The following is a 22,082-nucleotide window of genomic DNA, read 5'->3' on the forward strand; positions in this document are numbered from 1 at the left end:
GGCTCAGTCCCTATGTACGTTTTGAGTCCCAGAGGCTCGGCTCCCAGCTCGAGCGCCCAGCGCAGCCAACCCGGACTCGGGCTGCGCGCCGCCCCGCGGGTGCCCGGCTGGCGCGGCCCAGGTGACGCGGGGCAGCGTCGACAGGGAGCCCGGCGTGCAGGTTCCGGGGCTGCGCCGTGGCGTGCCCCACGCCCTGAATACCCGCTCCGCTTATTCAGGCAGCGGCCGGGCGGCGGCGCTGGCGGGCGCGGGCGGGGCAGCTGCTTAGCGGCCCCGAACCCTGGATACCCGCCGTATTATGCAGGCGGCAGGCGAGCGCCGTCGCGTCGTGCGCGGGGCGGGGCGGGCTGCGGCAGCGGGCGGGCCGGGCCGGGCGGGGCGGTGGCGGCACCATCATGTCGGAGGCGGCGGTGGCGGACACCCGGCGCCTGAACGCCAAGCCGCAGGACCTGACGGACGCGTACGGGCCGCCCAGCAACTTCCTCGAGATCGACATCTTCAACCCGCAGACCGTGGGCATGGGCCGCGCCAGATACACCAGCTACGAGCTCCGGATGCGGGTGCGGCCCCCGTGGGGCCTGCGGGGCCCGGGGCGGGCGGGGCGGGGCAGGCCGCGGGGCCCCGTGTGGGTCCGGGCGGGGCTGGGCTGCCCGGTGGCCGGGTGTACGGCCCGGGGAGGGACAGCGGCGCTTGGTGCGCGGTGCCGGGGTGGCTGGGGGAGGGCGGCCGAGGGAGGGGCGGGTGGTCTCGTCGCCGTGGCTGAGCGTGGCCTGCGCGGCCGGGACAAGGAGCTGCGGTGAATGTGTAGGGAGCCCGGCCAGGGAGGCCCCGCGCTGCCCGGGCACAGCTCCTGGGGCTCGAGGTAGCCAGGCAGGGGCTGTTTTCGTCTGCGATGGTGGGGAACGGAGGGCGTGAGCCCCGGCGTTGGAAACCGGGCAGGGCTGGGCTGGGGCTGGCAGCTTGCCCGTGGCTTTCCAGCTGGCCAGGGCTCAAGGTCAGAGTGCTCGCAGGTGGGGGGGGTTGCCGGGACCCTTCGGCATCCAGCGAGAGCTGGTATGCGCAAGGACGAGAAAGGTGCTGCCTCAGCAGGCTCCTGCTCCTGTCCCCTCGCTAGAGCTCCAGGCCTGGCACTTGGGCACTGTTGGGTGGTTGCTGAGCAGGGCATGGCTGCATGCAGCTCCTTATCTGGAGCAGGGGAGGAAAGCTAGCCAGCAGTATCTTGGGACCTGATCACAGTGCAGTCTAGCTACTCCTCCTGAGTCAGCTTGATCGCTGTGATCTGGGAGTGCACGTAGCAGGCTGAACACTTCTTGCAAGGTTCTCTTCACTGGGCCTTAACCAAGCCAAATGGGGGACCTCTTCATAGCTCTGTGTCTGATAGCTGAAGGCAGTAAAACTATGCTTCCCCTGAACCAAGCAACCTTTAGCATATGTGCTAGCATTGACGTCTGTTCATAGCATGATTTAGCTGTTAAGTCTCCACTGCATTTCAGAAGAATTGGGTGTTAGTTTTTTTCTATTCTGATGCTCGGTTTCCATCAGCCTGCCAAAGAGTGCCTGGCAGGTGGCAATGAGAACCTCTTAGTCCCACTGAAACTAGCTCTTGCAGAGATGCTTTGAAAGCAGCTGGTTTTATTTTGCAGATCTCATAAGAATATAGTTAAAACATGTTGCAGCGATACTTGTGTTCATCTGGGTGCTGCTTGTCAGAAGGTTTTGCTACCTCAATTCCTTCAATGTTTCAGGCTGCATGGATAGGGTAAAGGTGACGTTACTGTAGCTGTGAGTCTTTAGTGGCAGGGGTGGAGGTTGGGGAATTGCTGCACATTCCTCCGGTGGCACAAGCCAGATATGAAAAAGCTGCTCACCTGTTAGGGTACGTGATATGTTCTGAGAGAATATTGTAGCACAAGGTCTGGCCTTGAACAGTTGCTGGGACAACATTTCCTCCCTTAGTTCTTCCTTGGAAACACTGGTGTCGTGTTGGAGGTTCTTTTGCTTTGCAGGCTACTATGAAGCTATCTTGTAGATCCCTTCCAAATGGAGTGAACTTGGGGGGGGGGGGGGGGATCAGCCTTCTCTGTATTGTGAGCCCTTGTTCCAGCACATGCCCCTGGGAGGGGGTGTGTTCCTGAAATAGTCACTTGAGGAGGAGGGAATGGCTGGCTCAGAGTAGCCTGGCAAGTGCTTGCTTGATTCTGAAGGGCTTCAGTACTTGTGCTCTGTCCTGAATAAAGAAACTGGGTGTTCTCATGATGCCTCCTTCTCAGGGGGCTTGGTTTTCTAAACACAGCTTCAGGTTTCAGCTACATGTTGAAATACTATCTGGCTTCCAAAGCAACCTGCAAATTAACTACTTCTCCTTCATTACAGACAAACCTCCCAATCTTCAAACTGAAGGAATCTTGTGTGAGGAGACGATACAGTGACTTTGAATGGCTGAAGAATGAGCTGGAACGAGACAGCAAGGTGAGGCCTGGCTCTACCTGCATATTCCTGAAACCAGGACATGTGGGAATAGTTGTAGCGATAATCTTGAGCTGTCCGTAAGAGAGGCTGTGGTGGTGGGCAGCTGTTGGGGCTTGATCTCTATCCACATAACAGGGTTGGAGACGAGTGTCAAATGGCCAAGGGTATCTGCTTGCAGTTGGCCATTCTGCTGACAGGGCAATTCTCTGCTTTCAGATTGTAGTGCCACCGCTGCCTGGAAAAGCTTTGAAACGACAGCTTCCTTTCCGAGGAGATGAAGGCATCTTTGAGGAGTCCTTCATTGAGGAGCGGAGACAGGGACTAGAACAGTTTATTAACAAGTAAGTTTGGTGTCCTATGTGCTGCCTTTCTGGCTGCTGCCAGTAGAAGAGGGCTGTGGGAAGGAGTCTTGATCTGCTGCACAGAGGTGCCTTGCTAAAGGATGGTGCCTGCAGCCAGGTAATGACGCCGTGGTTCTTGAAGCAAGTCCTGCCTTGAGTGTGGGTTGTGTTCAGCCCTCTCTTCTGAGAGTGAATCAAATACTGGCAGAATAGCTGTGCTGCAGAGACCCACTGACAGGGTAGCGTTGGTTGCAGGAGGGAGTGCCCTGTGCTCAAGCACCTCTTGCTGGCCCTGTTGCACGCTGATCTCATCACCTTGGCCTGAGCCCAGCGCAGGTGTACTTGGAACTGGCTGCCTGTTAGTGAGGAGAGGTCTGCCTTACTGCCTATGGAGAGTGCAGGTGTGGGGGTCTCGGTGGTGGCTGTGCTAACCTCTGCATCTGATTTTTCTTCCAGAATTGCTGGACACCCGCTGGCACAGAACGAGCGCTGCTTACATATGTTCCTGCAAGAGGAGACTATTGATAGGAATTACGTCCCAGGGAAAGTGCGTCAGTAGGAGCACCTGGCACTGTCTTCCTCCATTCCACCCTCCCTCCTGCAAAAATGACATTTATTTTTACACTAAATCTGTCTTCTCTGAACCAGCTTTTCCTCTCTTGAACCTCCCAGTTTGTTCAGTATTTTCCTCTTTTGTAACTGGCAGCAGCTTGTTCTACTGGGCTGTGGTCTTGGCCTAAAGGTATGAAGATTTATGCAAGTGAGCTTGTTGTCCTGCACCTAGGGGCACGTGTGAATAGGTGTGGAGCGGGAACTTGCTTATGGCGTTATGGTGTAGGAGCTGCCTCTCTCCCTGTACAGGAAGGTATGAGATGACCTTCACTCCCCTGTCCGTGCAGCCCCAAGCATCTCTGCACGAGACTCTGAAGAATAGCAGTTGTCATGTTGGTCAGTGATCGCATCGGGTATTAGCGTTTTAGTAAGGTTTATCCAAAACAGTGAGTAGGTGCCTGGGTGTGTTGGTTTCTCGTCCACCCCATTCACCCTGCATGAAACCCTCATTCTTCACTGTCTGGAAGTGCTGAGACCCAAGACCTACTCTACCCCTGCTCTCAGCCTCCTGCATTACAGACCCGTTTGGTGTATTCGTGTTAATCCCCCTCCTTTCTAATGTGCTGCTGGCAGCTTGAGGGGTTTCCATGACGTGTGCTCTCATGATGCTCTGTGTGGGCAGTTTGGAGAGTGGAAGCTGGGGTGGCCTAGGTTATAGCAGCGTGTGCTGTGATGCCTTGGTCTGGGGTTTAAAAAATGCCACAGCTTGCTCTGCCATGGGCTGCTGTGGTGGTGTTTCCAGCAGCGCCCTGCTCAGCTAAGTTGCGGTGACCTTATCCTGTGCCCCAGCTGCAGAGGGGAGGACGTGGGTCTGGCTGAGGAGGAGCAGGAGAGGGCTAGTGGGGGCTGTTGTGACGTGTGGCCGTGATGGCTGCCACAGGAGGGGCCTGGGGTGGGGTCACCTCTCCAGAAAGGGACGGCAGAGAATGGCTGGTCAGGCCTGGGTTAGACATTTGCTTACGAAGCAGGAGAAGTAACAGTGGCTTTTTGTGTGTTCTCCCCTGTTCTGCAGTGAGCTAGGCAGTTATTTTTGTGGACGTGAGGACGCAAGACTGGTCAGGAAAGCATTCAGAGCTTGAGGAGGGCTGCTAGGCTGTGATTTGCTGCAGCAGAACTGTCTGTTGGAGGCTCCTCCAGCTGCCACAGCTGTGACAAGCAAGGTTGGGTCTCAGCTCCAGGGCTCCTTTGGTCGAGGCCGGCTCGTTTATAAGTGCTTGGTCACTTTGTGGTGGCATGGTTGAGCCTTTCCTGGAGCATAGGCCTACAGTGGCTGCCCTCCTGTTCCTGCCAAGCGTGTCCCCCAAGGTCTCCTTGAAGTCTCCTGGGTGTTTGGTGAGGAACTGGTGCTGCTGGGCGAGAGGTGGCTCTCGGGGAAGAGGGGAAGTTGCTGAAACCGGGAGGGAACTGCTCCGGGGACCGGCTCGGCTCGGGAAGGGCCGTGGGGCAGCGTGGGGGTTGGTGCCGGTGGAGGCGGCCGTGCCCGCAGCAGGGCTCAGCCCGCATCCCCCCACCGCTGCCGGCCCCTGCTTGGGGTGGCCCCTTCCTCCTGCTTGTTCTGCCGTGGGGCTGCCATCCACCCAGCTGTCTCCACCCTGTCCAGTGTAACGTCCCGGTTCCGTTCGCATTAAACCACTGTGAAGCCAAGTCTCTGCCTCGTCCTGGGGGGGCTACCGGGGCGGGGAAGGCACCGGGAGGGGGCGTGGTCTGGCGGGCGCTGCGCGGCGGCGGCAGGTGCCCTCCCCGTCGGCAGGCGGCGCTGCGCGACGGCGGGAAGGGCCTCAGCCGGCGGCGGCGGGAGGTGTGTGGATGGCCCTCCTCGTCAGCAGGGGGCGCTGCGTGGTGGCGGATGGCCCTCTCGGGAGGCAGGGGCCGCTGCGCGGCGGCGCCCGGGCGGGATGCGGCGGTCAGAGGAGCTGGTGCCGCCGGCGGGCAGCGGCTCGCCGAGCTGCCCTGACCTGCTGCGGAACGTAGGCGGCCCGCACTCGCCGCTGTACTATAGCTTCTTCGAGGAGGAATGCCGCGCCATCGCCACCCGCCTGCTCGTGGGCGCCACCGTCGCGGCAGAGCCTTCGCAGAGCCCGGGGGAGGCCAGCGTCCTGGGGCTCGGTGCCGCCGCGCCCGCCACCTCTACGCCGCTGCGCGCCTCGCCGCCCCTCGATGAGGGGGCCCCGGCCAGCGCCCCGAGCGCGGATGCCAGTGAGGCCGGGGCGGCCTGCGAGGAGCCGCCGTGCCTCCCGCAGCCCAGGCCCGGCCCGGCCCGGCCCCGCAGAGCAGCACGGCGCGGGGCCGGGCAGTCCCCCTGCGCGCCGCGCCCCGCCGGCCGCCCCCCCGCCCGCTCCCAGGGCCGCGGCGGCGCGAGGGTCTCGGTCTCCCGGGGCTCTCTAGCTCTGGAGCTCCCGAAGGCCGGCAAGGGGCTCGGTGCCCCGGAAACGCGGCTCCCCCAGCCCTCGGGTGAGCCGGGCCGCGGGCGGCTGCCCCGGGCGGCCGCTGCCCCGCGCTGCGCCCCCCTCTCTCCTGCAGGTACCAGGCCGAAGCTGGCGTCGGCTGCCAAGTCCAGGCTTCGGTGTCCCGGCTGGGCCTCGCAGCTGGCGCAGCGAGCCGCCCTTCCCAAAGCCGCCCGCTGTGCCGCGGACACGGAAAGTAATTCTGCCCCTGCCAGTGGTCTGGCACGGAGTGGGAAGCTGGGGAGGGGGGTTGATGCTGCAGGGAGAAGGGGGAAGGCCTGGGCTGCGGCGTGAGATGGGGACGGAGCGTGGGGAGTGGGGAGTCCCTGGAAGCGGCGCAGGTAGGAGCCTGGGAGATGTGCTCGTGCCCCAGGTGCTGTGCTAATTAGTACTGCCAGGCCTCCCACCAAGGCGGGCTGGCAACCTGTCGGCTTGGAGCCCTCACCCCGTGGTCTTACAGAGTTGTCAGGGTGCTGGTGCTCGTGGGCCGGGGATGAGCAGCCTGGCTGAGCCCCTAGGAGCTGTGCGGTGTGGCAGCTTCGGGGTAGCAGCCTCTGTCCTGATGTTTGTCCGCTATAGCTGCTGTCAAGGTTGAGGGTCGCAGACAGCCCTCCCAGAGGCTCGCTACAGCAATTCCTACTGTGGCTTCTCATGCCCGACTGCGGACACTGGGAAAAGAGGCTTCCCCCAAGTGCTCTTGCCTTGATAAGGGTGAGTCTGGGCAGAAGCCCCAGAGGCTCTGGTGTTGTGGGAGCCTGGAGCTGCTGCCCTGGGGAGAACATCTGGGTGTTGGCTGCAGAGTTAAGGCTGATCACGGGGAAAGGTTGGGAGGGGAGCAGCATGTGCTCGGGCTTAGAGGAGGAGGGGAAATGTGATGTGGAGCTGTAAGGCTAGGTGAAGTCCCTTTCCCTGGCACCCAGCAGAGAGCCAGAATGGATCTGGTGCTGTGGGACATCTGTAGGACAGGGAGCAGCCCTTGTCAGCACATGTTGTCCGGGCACTCTCTGAGCAGGGGTTGATGCTCTTGGCTTTTATTTCCTGGACTCCAGGATCAACTACCCAGGAGCTCATATGCAATAGGACCCAAGAGCTGGAGGAAAACGGTGAGAGCAAATAATGGCTGGTTGCAGTTTGAACTGTCTTGGGAGCAGGTGAGCAGTGTGGAGGTGTGGTCCCACACAGGAGTGGGGAGCTGGAGCTTGCTCCCCTGTAGAGAGGGGCCCCTCTGGAGCTTTCCTGACTGCCAAAGGCCTGCTGAAAACCAAGTGTCCTCTGAGTGTGCCGCAGTGAGGGGAGTCTACTTTTCTGTGTTGGGCTCTGGTGGAGTCTCACCTTGTGTTGGGGTGAGAATAGGGAAACATGGGCAGCTGCTTGTTGGACAGAGCCACTCCCCAGCAGGGCCCTTGCTGAGCACCTCGGGGTGCTCCAGTCTGTGATGCCTTCCCCAAGGACTGCAGCTGGGCAGCCTGCAGTCCTGGGCCCTGCAGAGGAAGACGAAGCCATCCCCACTCTGCTGGGACAGCCCTGCCCTGCCCAGTGCAGCTGTCTGCCTTCCCTGTGCGAGCAGACTCCAAGCGGGAGCCCAGAGTCGCTGTGAGCTAGGCCATGCAGAAGCACCTTCTCCCAGCAGCACCCGTACAGGCTAGGCCAGCAGCATTGGGTTGGAGGGGCTTGAAGACCTCTGGCTGCCTTGGACAGGTTCTGCCCCTGGTCTGGAGCAGCTCTGTAGCTTGGTTGAAGAGAGGCCGGGGATGGCAGTTATGCTTCTGGTGGCAACACTTCTCTTTATAGGTAAGGTTGACCAGACGTGGGTGTGTGTGGAGTCCTCTTTATTCAGTGAATTGGCCCCTGGCCCGACCCCAGGGTGTGGAGATGCAGTCCCTGCTGAGCAGGTAAGAGACAGCTGTGTCCTGGCACTGCAGAACACCATTCAGCTGATGGGCAGTTATGCCAGAGGTGGGAGGTGATGGGACCTGGGGCTGTCAGTTTCTAGGCTGGCACCTGAGCTGTTTTAGCCTTTCCCTGGGGTTTACACAAGACCTTGTGCTTTTGCTGCATGGTTTACCACCTCTCCGGTGCTCAGGGGACTGCAGGCTTCTGTCCAGTTCATCTTTTTTAAGGGGTTTTTGAAAGGTGCACACCCCCAGTGTCTTGTGGTGTCACTTTTATACTTCCTGACATGTTGGACATGTCCCCAAGATGGGGTGAGCAGAGCCTGCAGCAAGGTGAGATTCCATGCTGTGAAGTCTCCTACCTGTAAAATATGTTTGTGCATTTGCCAGCATTTTTAGGGCTCTTCACTGTGAAGCAGTAGCCTGCCAAAGGATCCTTGTGACCCATGGACATTGGCAGTTGCTTGCCTACAAGCGAACAGTGGCTCCTTTGCCAGGCACCACTGCTACAATGAACACTCCCTGGCAGTGGTCCCATGGGTGCTAGGCTTAGGGTGTTGGATGGGTTGTGCTTCAACAGTTCCAGGCTTGTGAAGCAGAGGTGAATGTCAAAATGATGCCCTGCTCTGACGTGCTGAGGGGGCTGAGCAGGGCTCCCCAAGCCCAAGAACCGCTGGTGTATGTGTGCTGCCTGCAGAGATGCTCCTCCACAGGAAGGGCTGGGCTGTGGGCCACTGCGTGGGGGTGACCGCCCCCACCATCACACTTACACCCTGCTCTTGCCAGTCTGCAGGTGATCAGCTGTCCCAGGAGCTGAAGCGTGTAAAGAATGAGTTGGAACAAGTGAAGGGTGAGCTTGGTACGTCGGACTGGCTGTTTTGGGGGCTGTGGGACACCCACAATCCAGACGACACCCCTGCACTTCTAACTGGAGCCCAGGGCCTGCAGCATTGTGGGGTTGGGGATGGCTTGTTTGGGTGTAGAGCAGGATCCCCTACTGCCCAAGAAGGTGTGAGGGTGAGGTGTTTAGGACAGGCTGAGCACACACCTGTTTGCCTACAGCTGACAAGACTGCCCAGTGTGAAGCCTATTGCCGGACGATCTCCTCCTTGCAGGCTCAGCTCAGAGCAGCGGGTATGTTCCTTTCCTGGGGTGAGCCTTTGCCCCTGGGCAGGTTGCAGGAATGCTCTGGTGATCCCTTGCTGGTACAAATGAGGGCTGCCAGGTGGAAGGGACACAGCTCGTGGCCTTTCCCATGAGGCAGGTGCTGAGTGTTGCGAACAGCAGTGCTTTGATGCTGCCATTGCTTCCCAGGAATCTGTCTGGAAGACGCAGCAGTGGAGGAGTGTGGTGACTCAGGGAGAGACTGACAGCTGGCACATGGGGACAGACTTGAAACAGCCAGTTGTCCAGCTGCCTGAGCTGCTGAGCCAGTGATGTATGTAGAGCTCTTGAATGAATTGAGTTTTTTAATTCATTCTATTTAAAATAAAGGTGTCTTTTCTCAGTGATGCTTGTTGTCTGCTGGGATAGGGCCAGTGCCTAGTGCTGCCTGCTGATGCTGTTCTCCAAAGGACTGGGCAGAAAGAGCAGGTCTGTGTACAGCTGTGGCTGGTTCTGTTCAGCCAAAGGCTTGAGGTCTGTTGGGTGCAGGAGGTGGGTGGTGGTGGGTAGAAGCACAGCAAGGCTCTGGGGAAGCCTTTCTGGACAAACCTGGTGCTTCCAGATGAGATGCTTGGATGTGTGGTGGTGGCAAGCAGCTGTACGAGTAGGTTTCTGCCTTAAACTACCTTCATGTTGGATGTGGGAAGAGGCAGTGCTGGCTGATGGCATGTCAGGCTTCTGCAGCTGTTAGCTGACTGTCCTGGTTTCAGCTGGGGTGGAGTTGATTTTCTTCTCAGTAGCTGGTGCAGTGCTGTGTTTTGGATTTGGTGTGAGAACAATGTTGATGGTTTTGGTTGTTGCAGGGTAATGTTTATACTAAGTCAAGGACTTTTCAGTTTCTTGGGCCCTGCCAGTGAGAGGGCTAGAGAGGCACGGGAAACTGGGAGGGGACACAGCCAGGACAGCTGACCTGAACTAGCCAAAGGGATATTCCGTACCATATGACATCATGTTGAGTATATAAGCTGGGGGAAGAAGAAGGAAGGAGGGGGTACTGGGCATTACGGCGTTTGTCTTCCCAAGTAACTGTTACACGTGATGGAGCCCTGCTTTCCTGGGGATGGCTGAACACCTGCCTGCCGATGGAAAGCAGTGAATGAATTCCTTGTTTTACTTTGATTGCACGCATGGCTTTTGCTATACCTATTAAACTGTATTTATCTGAACCCACGAGTTTTCTTGCTTTTACTCTTCCGATCCTCTCCCCCATCCCGCTGTGGGGGGAGTGAGTGAGTGGCTGCGTGGGGATTAGTTGCTGACTGGGGTTAAACCATGGCACTGATATTTGCTATTTTATTAGCTGGTGGCATGTGTCAGTGTCTGGGAGCAGGTGGTGGGAAAGCAGCACGTGGGACTCAGTCCCTGACTGTTTGTGCCTGCCAGCACTGGAAAGCCCTGCCCTGCTGCCTTTCTGTGACAGGTTCATGCAGGCACCTTATCATGCTGCCTCACATCTGTGTGAGGCCCTAGAGAGTCCTGCTATCTGGTGTTGGCAGCACCCTGAGGCTGGGCCAGGAAGGCTGGCCTGCTCCCGCTCCCCCGTTTTCTCTGGCTGGTGTTCCTGGCTGCTCCAGAGTGCTGCAGGCAGCCCACACCCCTTCCTGGGGCAGCTGCCCTTGACCGTGCACAGGGACGGCTGCTGCACAGGGATGCTCCATCCACTGCCTCCCACCTCTGCTTGGCACTTGGCCACGGAGGCGAGCAGCTGCAGCGCTGGCATCATCTGCAGCAAAGTGCTCTAGCACAGTGAGCAGCGGCGGTTCCTGTACGTGCGTGCTGAAAATACCTTCTTGGTGCAGGTACTGAGGGAGCTGACTAGGAAGAGTGCCCTGCTAGACTGGTTGTTTGTAAACAGAGATACTTGTGGGTGAAGCAGTGACTGGTGGCTGTCTTAGTCACAGTGATCATGAAATAGTTGAGTTTTCAAATCGTTGGTGATGGGAGAAAAACTCCAGCAACACTTTGACCCTGAGTATTGGGAGAGCAGACTTCAGGCTGCTGAAAGAGCTAGTTAGTAAGGTCCCCTGGGAATCTGCTTTTGAAGTATTTGGGTCCATGAATGCTGGTCATTTTTTAAGAACCATCTCTTAAGACATGGGAGCAGGCAATCCCAAAGTCAGAAGTCAAGAAAGCGAAACAGAAGACTGGCTTGGCTGAGCAGGGATCTTCTAGGACTTAGGTGGAAAAGGAAAGTGTGTGGAAGCAAGGACAGGCAACATAGGAGGACTACAGAGATGCTGTCTACCACTGTAGGAAGAAAATCAGTGTGGCCAAAGCTTTACTAGAATTCAGGCTGGCCAGCACCCTGAAGAACAATAAAAGGGCTTTGAAAAATACGTTAATATCAAAAGGAGAATCAGAGGTATCTTTGGTCCATTGCTTGACAAGGTCAGTCACCTGATGAACAGGGATGTAGGGAAAGCAGGAGCACTTAATGCCTGCTTCACCTCTGTCTTCAACACCAAGGATGGGCCCTGGGACCTCTGGAGCCCTGTGTTGGAAGACCATGGCTGAGGGGATGATAAACTCGCAGCTGCCCCCGAACTTGTTTGAGACTTGCTGCTCCAGCTGGATTCACATAAATCCGTGGGGCCTAGGGTGCTGAAGGGGCTGGCTGATGTCATTGTGGGGCCTCTTCATTATTTTTCAGTGGTCCTGGGAGTCTGGAGAGGGCCAAGTCAACTTGAAGCTGGTGGATGTTGTCCCAGTTTTCAAGAGGGGTAAGAAGACCCTGAGGCCTGTCAGTTTCACTTCAGTGTTTGGTAAGATTATGGAGAAGGTTATTCTGGAAGTTACTGAAAAACACTTGAGAGACAGTGCAGTCATTGGTCAGAGACAGCACAGATAAACAAGGGGAAAGTCCTGCTTAACCAGCTTAATTTCTTTTTATGGCAGAGTCACCTATCTGGTTGACCAAGGGAAGCCAGTAGATGGGGTGGATTTAGGATTTAGCTGAGCTTTTGACACCATCTCTCATGGTATCCTGGATAAACTGTCCGGCACACCACTCAGCAGGTCCATAATATGCTGGGTGGGCAGTGGGCTCACGGGTCAGGCTCAAAGGGTTATAGTAAATGGGGTCACATCAGGTTGGTGGCCAGTCACCAGTGGGGTTCCCCAGGGCTCAGTTTTAGGGCCAGTGCTCTTTAATGTTTTTATAAATGATCTGGATGCAGGAATCAAATGTAATTTTGCCAACGATACTAAACTAGGAGGAGCTGCGGACTCCCTGGAGGATAGAGAGGCCTTACAGAGAGACCTGGGTAGACCAGAGCTGGACAATCACCAACTGTGTGAAATCTAACAAGAGCAAGAGGCGGATTCTCCACCTGGGACAGGGTAATCCTGGTTATACACACAAACTGGGGGGCGAGAGGCTGGAGAGCAGCCCTGTGGGAAGAGATCTGGGGTCTGGGTTGATGGCAAGTTGAATATGAGTCGCCAGCATCCCTTGGCAGCAGCTGTGTCCTGGGGTGCATCGAGCGCGGCACAGCCAGGCGAGGGAGGGGATTGCTCCTCTCTGCTCCGCGCTGGTGCAGCCCCACCTGGAGCACTGCGTGCGGTTTGGGGCACCCCACCACGAGAAGGACATCGGACTGTTAGAGTGTGTCCAGAGGAGGGTGGTGAAGATGGGGAGACGCCTTGAGGGCATGACTTAGGAGGATCGGCTGAGGTCACTTGGTTTGTTCAACTGGGAAAAGAGAAGGCTGAGGGGTGACCTCATCGCAGCCTGCAACTTCCTCAAGGGGGGGGGGAGACGTGCTGGTCTCTTTTCTTAGGAAAAGGTTCTTTACTGAGAGGGTGGTCAGCACAGGAACAGGCTCCCAGGGAAGGGGTCATGGCACCAAGCCTGTCAGAGTTCAAGGAGCATCTGGACAACACTCTTTAGTCATATGTTTTAGCTTTAGGTAGTCCTGCAAGGAGCAGGGAGTTGGACTCAGTGATACTTATGGGTCCCTTCCAACTTGAGATATTCTGTGCTGCAGTCATAAAAGGTGATGGGGCTCCAAGAACTGATTTACATCTGCTTCTGCAGGGCTTTTGGCCCCCTTTCCAGGCTGGAGCCACCTCCTACCCTCCTTGGTGCTGGCTATGCATGCCTTGCTGCTGTCTGCTTTCCCGCCGTTCCTGTCAAGATGCGGCTTGCTCCATGCTTCTGCCTGCTCCAGGCCCTTGGCCTGTGCTGCTGGATCAGGGCCCTGAACTGGGTAGGGGGGAGAGTGGTAGACTGGGCGGTGAGGATGGGGCACTGGGAAGATGGATGTGGAGCTGCGTGTGAGGTCAGGGAGCTGGAGCCACAGTTGCTGCCCCAGTACTGCTCCCCGCCAAAATTGCCTCCTGAGAGCTGCTGTCGCGAGAGGGTTTCCAGGAAAAGGCAAATCTTGATGTTATTCCCGCCCCCGCTGCTCTGGGTACCCAGCCTCTGGTTGGCTGGGCTGGGATGTCACCCCATGGAGCCCTGCTGCGCCCGCAGTGCTGCGGGTCCTGCCCAGCAGCACCCTCAGCGGCGGGGCTGGGAGCATCTGGGCGCGACGAGCAAGGCTGTGGGGGATTCCTGAGAGCTCACCGTTTCCCAGTGGGGAGCGTGGGGGCAGGGAGGGGAAGGGGTGTTGCTGCGTCATGGTTCATTCGCAAGGGCTGAGAGCGGGAGGGGAGCCTACGTCACTGCCTGCCAGCTGCGCTTCCAGGTTGCTGCGGGGGGGGGGGGGGGGGGGCGGGGGGCAGGCTTGAATCGCTGCCCGTTTGAATGGGTGCTGGTGACTTGCGAAGGCCGGATTGCGTGTGCAGAAAGATGCTGGCTCCTGCCTGCCGGCCCGGCTCCAAACAGCTCTCCGGAACCTGGTGTTTCCCATCACTTAGAGCTGCCTGTTGCTCCCGGAGTTGAGGAGACTGTAGCAGAGCAGCGTGGGCGCTGGCCGGCGCTCGCTGCCTGCAGAGCACATGCGGGTGGGGGCAGAGCCCCCCTCCGTGCCTCGGGCTCCCTGTGGCAGGGCCGGCCGCCCCGCTGCTCCCCGTCCCGGGGCAGGCTTTGCCCTCCCGGCACCTCTGGGCTCAGGGGACCCTCAGCCGCCTCCCCCGTGGCCTTTGCTGGGGGGAGCACGGCGGATGCCGCCGGCCGCATGGTCCTTGCCCTGGGCTCGGCATTGCCGCCCGCGGTAACGTTGCCCCGCCCCCCGATGCTGGGGGTCCGGGGGAGGGGTGTCTGTGCCCGCCCCACCCCCCGGTGCCATTTATAACTTGAATTTATATTTTTTTAAATCTGTCACCTGGGGAGCGGCACGGCGCGGGGCAGTGGGCAGGGGTGGCACTGGGAGGTGACGGGCTGCCCCGCTCGCCCGTCGCTTCCTCCGGGGCGCGGGGAGCGGGAGGAGCCGCCCGGGCGCGTCCAGCCACCGGTGCCCGTTCACGGCGCTTCGCTGGAGGTGGGGGCGGTGCGCTCCGGCATCCGGCGGGCGGGGCCGGGCAGCTCTTCATCACCCGCGGCGGCGGCAGCGGCGGCGGCAGTCCCGGTGCGAGCGGAGCGGTGCTGAACTGACCTGACCTGACCTGACCGGGACCGCACCGGATCCAGCCGAGCCGCCGGTGAGTCGCGGCGGGCACCGCCGCCGGGCCGGGCGCGGTCTGGCGCAACCGGTGCTGCGCTTGCATCAGCCGCCGCCCCCGCGTGGGGCCGGTGCGGGTGGCGGCCGGGACGTGCCGCGCCGCGGTGCCCCGTCCCGCTCCCGCCGTCCCCGGGACAGCGCCGGGCTCCTCGGCCACACGGAGCCTGGCTGGGTAGCTCCCCGGAGCTGGAGATGCTCCCGCGGGGGCTGGGGCGAGGGTCCCGAGAGGGGGCTGACGGCCCCCGGCACCTGCCCCGAGCCGCGGCGGGATGCGGGGGGCACGGGGATGCGGCGGGAGGCTGCCGCCGGCGGGAGCTGTCGCTCGACACGTTGTTTTTCCTCTGCCTCGCCCGTAGCTCGCTGCGTGCTGTCCATCCCGGGTGGCAGCGTGGCTTTCTGCGAGACACCTCTCCGGCCTGGGGCCAGCCCACCCTGCCCTCGGCGGGGGTCTGGGTGCTTAGTGCGTGCCTTCCGCCGGGCACGGCCAGTCCCGGCGCGGCGGGGCCCGCGGGGGCTGGGGGGCGCTAACCCACATCCTCGTGCTCGGCGCCGACCACGTTTTTCTCTGCGCTGCTCTGAGAATAAGGGCCGAGTGCGTTTCTGCTGCCAGCCCCGGGCTTGCAGTTTTTGCAGAGCTTGTGTCGGGTGTCAGAAATCCCTGGAGCCATCGAACAGCCCTGGGAAAGGCAGCCGGAGCTGTCAGGGCAGTGGCTGGCGAGGGTACCAGTGCTGGGGCACTTGTTGCCTTGCAGCCTGGCCCAGAGGCAGTCCCACGCTGGGGTGGCACCTTTGGCCAAGGCTGAACACGGCCTGTGCCAGCTCATGGGGAGGTTTCTCCTGAAACGGGCCTGATTTGCTGGTTATGGGGAAGCAGCCAAGCCGGTGGCTGCCACTAGCAACCCTGGTAATCCCCTCAGTGGAAAAACACCACAGTTACCCCCGGGTGTACTTACGCTGACCCATACAGGGTGATGTTGGTGCTGCCCCAGCTGCCTGGCCTGGAGCGTCTTTCACTTCCCAGTTAAGGGAGCAGCTGGTGCAGGGAAGGCGCTGGTGGGCAGGCAGTCCTGTGCTGGGCAGGGGGAGCCAGCCATGGGCACTGGGAGCCGATTTCCTTGCAGCTCCTCTCGCTCTGTGCCAGCTGCCTGCTCCACAGGGTGCTCATCTCCCAGAACTTTTTTGGGATGGGCAGCTGCTGTGAGCAAGGGGAATGGGGGTGTCACACATTTAGAGCCAACTGCAGCCTGCGGAGCATGTGGGCTGCTGGGCAAGCGCCATCAGCACACGAGGGATGTGCTCCAGGGGCCTGTGCTGCGTGTTTAGCCTCCCTGCCGAGGTGAGGTACAGATGCTGGGAGCAAGGGAGGAGGAATGGCCGTATCCCAGTGAGTCAGCCCAGCCTGCCAAATCCTCCACTGGAGGAATGCTTTGTCTCCCTGCCATCGCTGCTGTGCATGCCCACACACCAGGCCAGAGGGATGTGCCAGCAGTCAAGTTTGGGCTGAGGTATCTCTAGGCTGCCAAATCAGTGGGGAGTTGCTGGGAGACTGTGCAAGCTCTGGGGTGTGCCTGGGGGCGCGGTGGAGGGGACCACGCGGGGCTCATGCAATGACCCTGTTTCCTATCATGAACCTGCTGGGTTCATCCCTGGTGCACTCTCCTGACACAGGGGCTGCGCAGGTGGGGTACGTGCAGTCCCGCAGTGCCTTGGAGGGAGCTACCACAGGCTCTGCCCCACCAGTGTGGCAGGGGCTTGGTGCTGCTGGGTCAGTCAGGAGCAGGCACAGCTCCTGTGGGCATTGCTGCCAGCTCTGCTCCCTGTGGTGTGGGCTTACGCTCCTACAGTCCCTTCTCTTGCAGGGGTTTTGAGCAGCTGAGCACCACCCACGCGAGAAGATGCTTGGGAGAAAAATGACCAGTATTGGGAAGAAGCTGATCCGCCGGCGCATGGTGGATCTGAGCTCTGAGGACACACGTTTTGCTCGCTGCCTCTCCACACTGGACCTCATAGCTCTGGGGGTGGGCAGCACGCTTGGGGCCGGTGTGTACGTGCTGGCTGGGGAGGTGGCCAAGGAGACAGCTGGTCCCTCCATTGTCCTCTGCTTCCTGGTGGCTGCTCTCTCATCGGTACTGGCTGGACTCTGCTATGCAGAGTTTGGAGCCCGCGTTCCCAAGACCGGCTCTGCCTACCTCTACAGCTATGTCACTGTTGGTGAAATCTGGGCTTTCACAACCGGCTGGAACCTCATCCTCTCCTATGTGATAGGTACGGGACCAGGCAGGGTGTTGGCATGTGTGCCTGGGCTCCTTTCAGCACCGCACTGGCTGTGAGGGGCTCATGGAGGCAGCCTTTGGTGCTGTGGAAGCAGGGTGTGAGGTGGCATCATCAGGGAGGTGGGTGCTGGGTTGAGGGTGGCCAGTGCTGCTTTACCCTGGGCTTGGACTGATGGACAGGTTTGCCATCAACCAGGTACGGCCAGCGTGGCTCGAGCCTGGAGTGCGGCATTTGACAACATCATTGGCAACCACATCTCTACCTTCTTCATGAACAAGACCACACTGCACCTTCCAGGGCTGCTGGCCGAGCGCCTGGACTTCTTTGCCCTGATCCTGATTGTGTTGCTCACTGGTGAGTGTGTAGGAGCAGCTCTGTGTGACTGTGGGTGGTGGCATGGGAGCCCAGTGGGTCCCCACTCATCTCTTCCATCCCTGCAGCACTGCTGGCCTTTGGCGTCAGTGAATCTGCCCTTGTGAACAAAATTTTCACGGCGGTGAACCTGGTGGTGCTGGGCTTTGTCATCATTGCTGGCTTTGTGAAGGGAGACGTCAGAAACTGGCAGCTTTCAGAAGAGGACTACAGCAACCTCTCGTACTTGGAGCCGACGAATGATACTATGTGAGGAGAGCAAGCAGGCCAGGGTCTAGCACAGGGCTGGCACTGGCCCTGCTGTCCATGCACTCCATGGCAGCTGCCCTCCTCCCTCCTTTCCAGGAAAAAGGCCTTTGGCTCTGGTGGCTTTGTCCCCTTTGGACTGGAAGGGATCCTGACTGGCGCTGCCACTTGTTTCTATGCCTTCGTGGGCTTTGACTGCATTGCCACCACAGGTACGGCCTTGGGCAATGGCGGCGTGGGCATTTCCCCACGAATGCCCATCCCACCACTCCTGGGAGGTTTCCCCATGGTGGTTCTGTCCCCAGCTGGGCCAGAACAGAAGGGCTCACAGCCTGCCCTTCCCCAGGCAAAGGGGCTCCCCACACCATGTGGTGGGAGCAGAGATGCTCCCGGGGCAGCAGGGAGCCTTTTTACTGACGACTCCAGGCTGTGATAGTGCTGGGAATTGCTATTGCCTCCTGGTTATTTCCTAGCTTCAAGCAACATTTTTCTAAATGACTTGAGTTCATGCAGAACTGCTGCTCTGTGGAGCACAGGGAGCCCTCTTAATTTCCTCTCATTCCCCCAGGAATCTACTTAGTGGGTGGCTGGTACAGGCTGTTCTGCCTGACCTCCCTGCCTGTGCCTCCCTGGCCCCAGGGGCTGCCCAGCAGCCTCCTCCTTCCCTCCTACGCTGGCCACTGGCCGCCAAGCCCCTTGCCAGGGAGTGCGGTGCAGCTGGAGAGCATGCCTTTGCAACAGCCGGGGGCAGAGGGTGGCTGTGTTGCTGTGCTGATGCAGACAGAGGATCTGCATTCAGTGCGATCTGCAGGGAACGGGAGCTGCTGGCGGGGGCAGAGGGCCAGCACAACTGGGAGGCTGCAAGCCCTGGGCAGCCACATGCCTGGAAGTTGGGGCTGCAGCCTTGTGCCTCTGCTCTTGGCAGTGCTGAAGCCTCTGCCAGTGCAGCAGCATGGCTGGGAACCCCTCCTCTCCAACAGCCCTTGCCTGCTGCTGCCGCCCAGCCCCATGCTGCCATGGAAAGTCCTTGCTGTGGCTCATCCCACAGGGCCAGCTGCCCTGTGCTGTGTGTAGAGCAGGGGTGGATGTTGTCTTTTGTCTCTGCACAGGGGAGGAAGCCAGGAACCCACAGCGCTCGATCCCCATTGGCATCATTGTGTCCCTCCTCATCTGCTTTGTGGCTTATTTCGGGGTCTCCGCGGCCCTGACACTCATGGTGCCCTACTTCCTCCTGAACAAGGAGAGCCCCCTGCCTGAGGCTTTCAAGGTGGTGGGCTGGGAGCCTGCGCGCTACGCCGTTGCCGTCGGCTCACTCTGTGCCCTTTCCACCAGGTAGGACTGGCTCCATCTCCGGCGCTGCCTGGCATGGCATGGGGACCAGCAGCACTCATCCCGGCTGGGCTAGGGGTTTGCCCTGTCTGGCTGCTGTCCTGCTGCTGGCACAGGGCTGGTCCCATCCCCATCTGGCTGGTGGGTATGGGCAGTTTGCCTGGTGGGCCCTGAACCATCTCTCCCCGCGGCAGCTTGCTGGGCTCCATGTTCCCCATGCCCCGTGTGATCTATGCGATGGCAGAGGACGGGCTGCTTTTCAAGTTCCTCTCCAACATCAACAGCCGCACGAAGACCCCTCTGTTAGCCACCATCACCTCTGGGCTTCTTGCAGGTAAGGCTCCTGGCCACTGCCTCGCACTTGGCCTCACAATGGTTTGGAGCCACGCTCATGCTGCATGTCCTTGTTGCAGCGATGATGGCCTTCCTGTTTGACCTGAAGGACCTGGTGGACCTCATGTCGGTTGGCACGCTGCTGGCCTACTCCCTGGTGGCAGTGTGTGTGCTCATCCTCCGGTGGGTGCCTTCTCTTGTGTGGCAGTGCCTGGGGTGGATGTGCCTTGCACTGAGCCTGGGGCTTGTGGCCACAGCTTTTTCCCGGGGGGATGCAGTTTGGGGAAGCATCGAGCCCTCGGGATGGAGCCTGCTCACAAGAGCCTGTGTGATGTCTCTGGGCAGATCCATGGAGTGGCTGTTGCAGGGGCCAGAGCAGCACATGGGGCTGGGGGAATGGGAGGGGTATGAAGGTGCTGTCCACTGTCCTCATGGGCTGGGAGGTTCCCTGGCCTCACTGCAGCTTGTCCCATCTGCTCAGGTACCAGTCTGGGCAGTTGAACTCTCCAAAGGCCATGGAACTGCTGGAGCTGAATGGGAATGAGGAGGAGAGGGTGATCATGAACCCAACTGTCACCACCACCAATGCCCAGCAGAAAGAGACGCTGTCCCTGGTGACACTCTTCAACCCACCCACAGACACCCCCACTGCACTCTCAGGGCGCATTGTCTACGTTTGTGTCTCAGTCATTGGTGAGTGAGCGGGAGCCGGTGGCCGATGTCCCCTCCTGTTGGGGGCCAGAGGGCCAGAGCATTTTTGCGCATCTCCGCAGAGCTGGGAAGGGATGGTGGGCATGCTGGGCAGCAGAGAGGGGCCGGGCAGCATAGGCTGCCAGCTGCTGTTGGCAGTGCCAGCAGGCACTGGGCCTCCTCTGCCCTGAGCAGGGTGCCAAGCGCAGGGCACAGGTGGGGTCTGAGCCGCACGATGTCTGATGGAGGACGTGGGTGCTAAGCCAGGCATGGGCAGGTGGTCATGGGAGCTCCCTGTTGACAAGCGTGGCCCGCGCTGGCCACCCAGCAAGGGTGGTCTCCAGCCCCCTGAGAGCACTTGGGCAAGATTTGATCCGTCCATCAATGGCTTGATTGTGCAGCTAGAACGGGGCAGCTTAGCCAGGTCTGGGTAAACATCAGAGCTGGGTTTGAGCCCAGCCAAGTGCAGGCTTCCCTCGGCTTGCCAGGCTCGCGAGTTCCCCTGGCAAAGTGCTTTTCTGAGGCTTTGGGGTGGGTGTTGGAGACAGCATGTGCTGCACCCATACCTAACTGAGAGGAATGGGTGCCTCAGCCCAGCCGCTGGTGAGGCTCAGGGTCCCAGGGACACCACATGCCATGCAGCTCCCTGACTGCCCCCTCTTTTGCAGCCACACTGATCATGGTCATCTGCGTGGTCCTGACCCTCAAGGTGTCTGCATTGAAGAGCGGCAGTGTGGGCTGCATTGTGGCCCTGGTGCTGCTCATCGTGGCTCTGCTCATTCCCACCATCATCGTTTGGAGGCAGCCGCAGAGCAACGCGCAGTTGAACTTCAAAGTGAGTGCAGCCCCCGGCAGCTTGGCGTCTGTGGCCCCACAGGCTCCTGGCAGGGTCTGGGCCATTGCAGGATCTGCCAGGGCTCACTGCCAGGCAGTCGCCATCAGGAGAGCCCAGGGTCCCAAGACACAGCTCTCCAAGGTGCAGTCCCACCATGGAAGGGCCTGGGTGCTCTCTGGGCTGTGGCAGGGGTGGGGGTCCCTCTGTAGTCATGAGGACCTTTGAACCCAGCCGGGTGCCTCAAGGAACCACTACAGCTGACACAGCACCTCTTGTCCCTCACCAGGTACCTTTCCTCCCGCTCCTGCCAATCTTCAGCATCTTCATTAACATCCTGTTGATGGTACAGCTGAGTGCCGGCACCTGGGTGCGGTTTGCCATCTGGATGGCCCTCGGTAGGTGTTCTGCAGAGGAGAGTGTGGTGCTGCAGGGTCTCCCCTGGGGGGCTGTTACACTGGCAGCCTGCTGCCACACATTTCATTGTGGAAACTGTCCTGCAGGTTTTATGATTTACTTCGGCTACGGGATTCGGAACAGTGTGGAAGGGAAAAATGCAGAGTAACCCTGTGCCACAGTAGAAAAGCCTCTGCACCACCCTGGACTGGACCTCAGCCCTGGGGCTGCTGCGGTCTGAGGGATCAGGCACCAGCACTCCATGGACCTCTGCCAGTGTTCCCGGTCAGGAACTACATGATACAGTCATGATCTACATGGTATATCCATTCCCTCTCCCATGGGGAGCGAGCTCCAGAGTCAGGACTGCGGAGCCAGGTTGTGCGCTGCCCTTTACCTTCACAGACCAGAGGTCACAAGATGAGTCCCCGGGCCACGTGGGAGCGTTTGTGGCACGGGGCTGGTCTCTGCCATCCCCTCAGCCCCATCGACTGGTATGGCCCTCCTGCTATGGAAGCTGCTGTTGGAAATGCTGCTTTCCCTGCGCACAACAGGCCCCATGTGATGATGCAGCTGTATTCATTCCATTTGTCCTTGTCATGTGGCTGTGGTCACACCTCCTCTCCATGCTTTCCAAGCACGGGGTGCGTACATGACAGCCACGGCTGGAGCTGTGTGACAAAGCTGGGAGCATCTTGTTCTCGTGCTGCCAACAGTCCGGTACTCCGCAGCAGCACGGGGCTCAGCTGGACAAAACCCCCTGTGCTGGGATCTGCATCCCACACTGAGCCCCGTACTGCCCTGGCCATGCTGCTTGGTGTGAGCTTCCAGCTCGGGTGTCTGTGAAGATGTCCATAGTGTAGCTGTACCAGTGTCCAACCTCATGTATCTTTGTATAATTGGTGGTTTAATGTCAACTTTTATACCTATTAAAATAAATATTTTTTAAGTGTCTGGCTACGGTCCGGCTGTATCTCATGTTAATGCCCCGTGGTGACAGACCCCTGGGCAGGACCCCACGTGTTACTGGGCTGGGTGCCAAGCTGGTGCCAGCACAGAGCAGGGCTTGGCCACAGCTGGCTGTG

At 59.5% G+C, this 22,082-nt stretch overlaps 3 protein-coding genes across 4 annotated transcripts; all 3 read left to right on the forward strand.

Annotated features, from left to right (window-relative positions):
- The first annotated feature begins 335 nt into the window (after positions 1 to 335).
- Positions 336 to 5,066, forward strand: SNX12 (sorting nexin 12). The gene is made up of 4 exons (XM_037407812.1): positions 336 to 560; positions 2,374 to 2,469; positions 2,686 to 2,810; positions 3,267 to 5,066. Exons 1-4 carry the CDS (start codon positions 396 to 398, stop codon positions 3,367 to 3,369), a joined length of 489 nt encoding a protein of 162 aa, XP_037263709.1. The 5' UTR covers positions 336 to 395; the 3' UTR covers positions 3,370 to 5,066.
- Positions 5,067 to 5,262: 196 nt separating this feature from the next.
- LOC119157509 (nascent polypeptide-associated complex subunit alpha, muscle-specific form-like) lies at positions 5,263 to 9,269 on the forward strand. Its single transcript, XM_037408508.1, has 7 exons — positions 5,263 to 6,062; positions 6,446 to 6,577; positions 6,916 to 6,969; positions 7,658 to 7,758; positions 8,545 to 8,617; positions 8,821 to 8,892; positions 9,073 to 9,269. Exons 1-7 carry the CDS (start codon positions 5,318 to 5,320, stop codon positions 9,126 to 9,128), a joined length of 1,233 nt encoding a protein of 410 aa, XP_037264405.1. The 5' UTR covers positions 5,263 to 5,317; the 3' UTR covers positions 9,129 to 9,269.
- Positions 9,270 to 11,555: 2,286 nt separating this feature from the next.
- On the forward strand, positions 11,556 to 21,951 carry SLC7A3 (solute carrier family 7 member 3). Of its 2 annotated transcripts, none has more exons than XM_037408374.1 (12): positions 11,556 to 11,684; positions 16,385 to 16,790; positions 16,995 to 17,153; positions 17,240 to 17,420; positions 17,517 to 17,629; positions 18,527 to 18,749; positions 18,941 to 19,080; positions 19,160 to 19,262; positions 19,561 to 19,772; positions 20,438 to 20,604; positions 20,891 to 20,999; positions 21,105 to 21,951. In XM_037408374.1, the coding sequence occupies exons 2-12, from the start codon at positions 16,421 to 16,423 to the stop codon at positions 21,164 to 21,166; spliced, it is 1,839 nt and encodes a 612-aa protein (XP_037264271.1). In that variant the 5' UTR covers positions 11,556 to 11,684; positions 16,385 to 16,420; the 3' UTR covers positions 21,167 to 21,951. The 2 variants fall into 2 exon arrangements, with proteins under 2 accessions (XP_037264271.1, XP_037264270.1); XM_037408373.1 differs by lacking the exon at positions 11,556 to 11,684 and adding an exon at positions 14,122 to 14,505.
- The last annotated feature ends 131 nt before the right edge of the window (positions 21,952 to 22,082 follow it).

Source organism: Falco rusticolus, chromosome 14 (genome assembly GCF_015220075.1).
Source record: "Falco rusticolus isolate bFalRus1 chromosome 14, bFalRus1.pri, whole genome shotgun sequence".
Taxonomy (NCBI): Eukaryota; Metazoa; Chordata; class Aves; order Falconiformes; family Falconidae; genus Falco; species Falco rusticolus.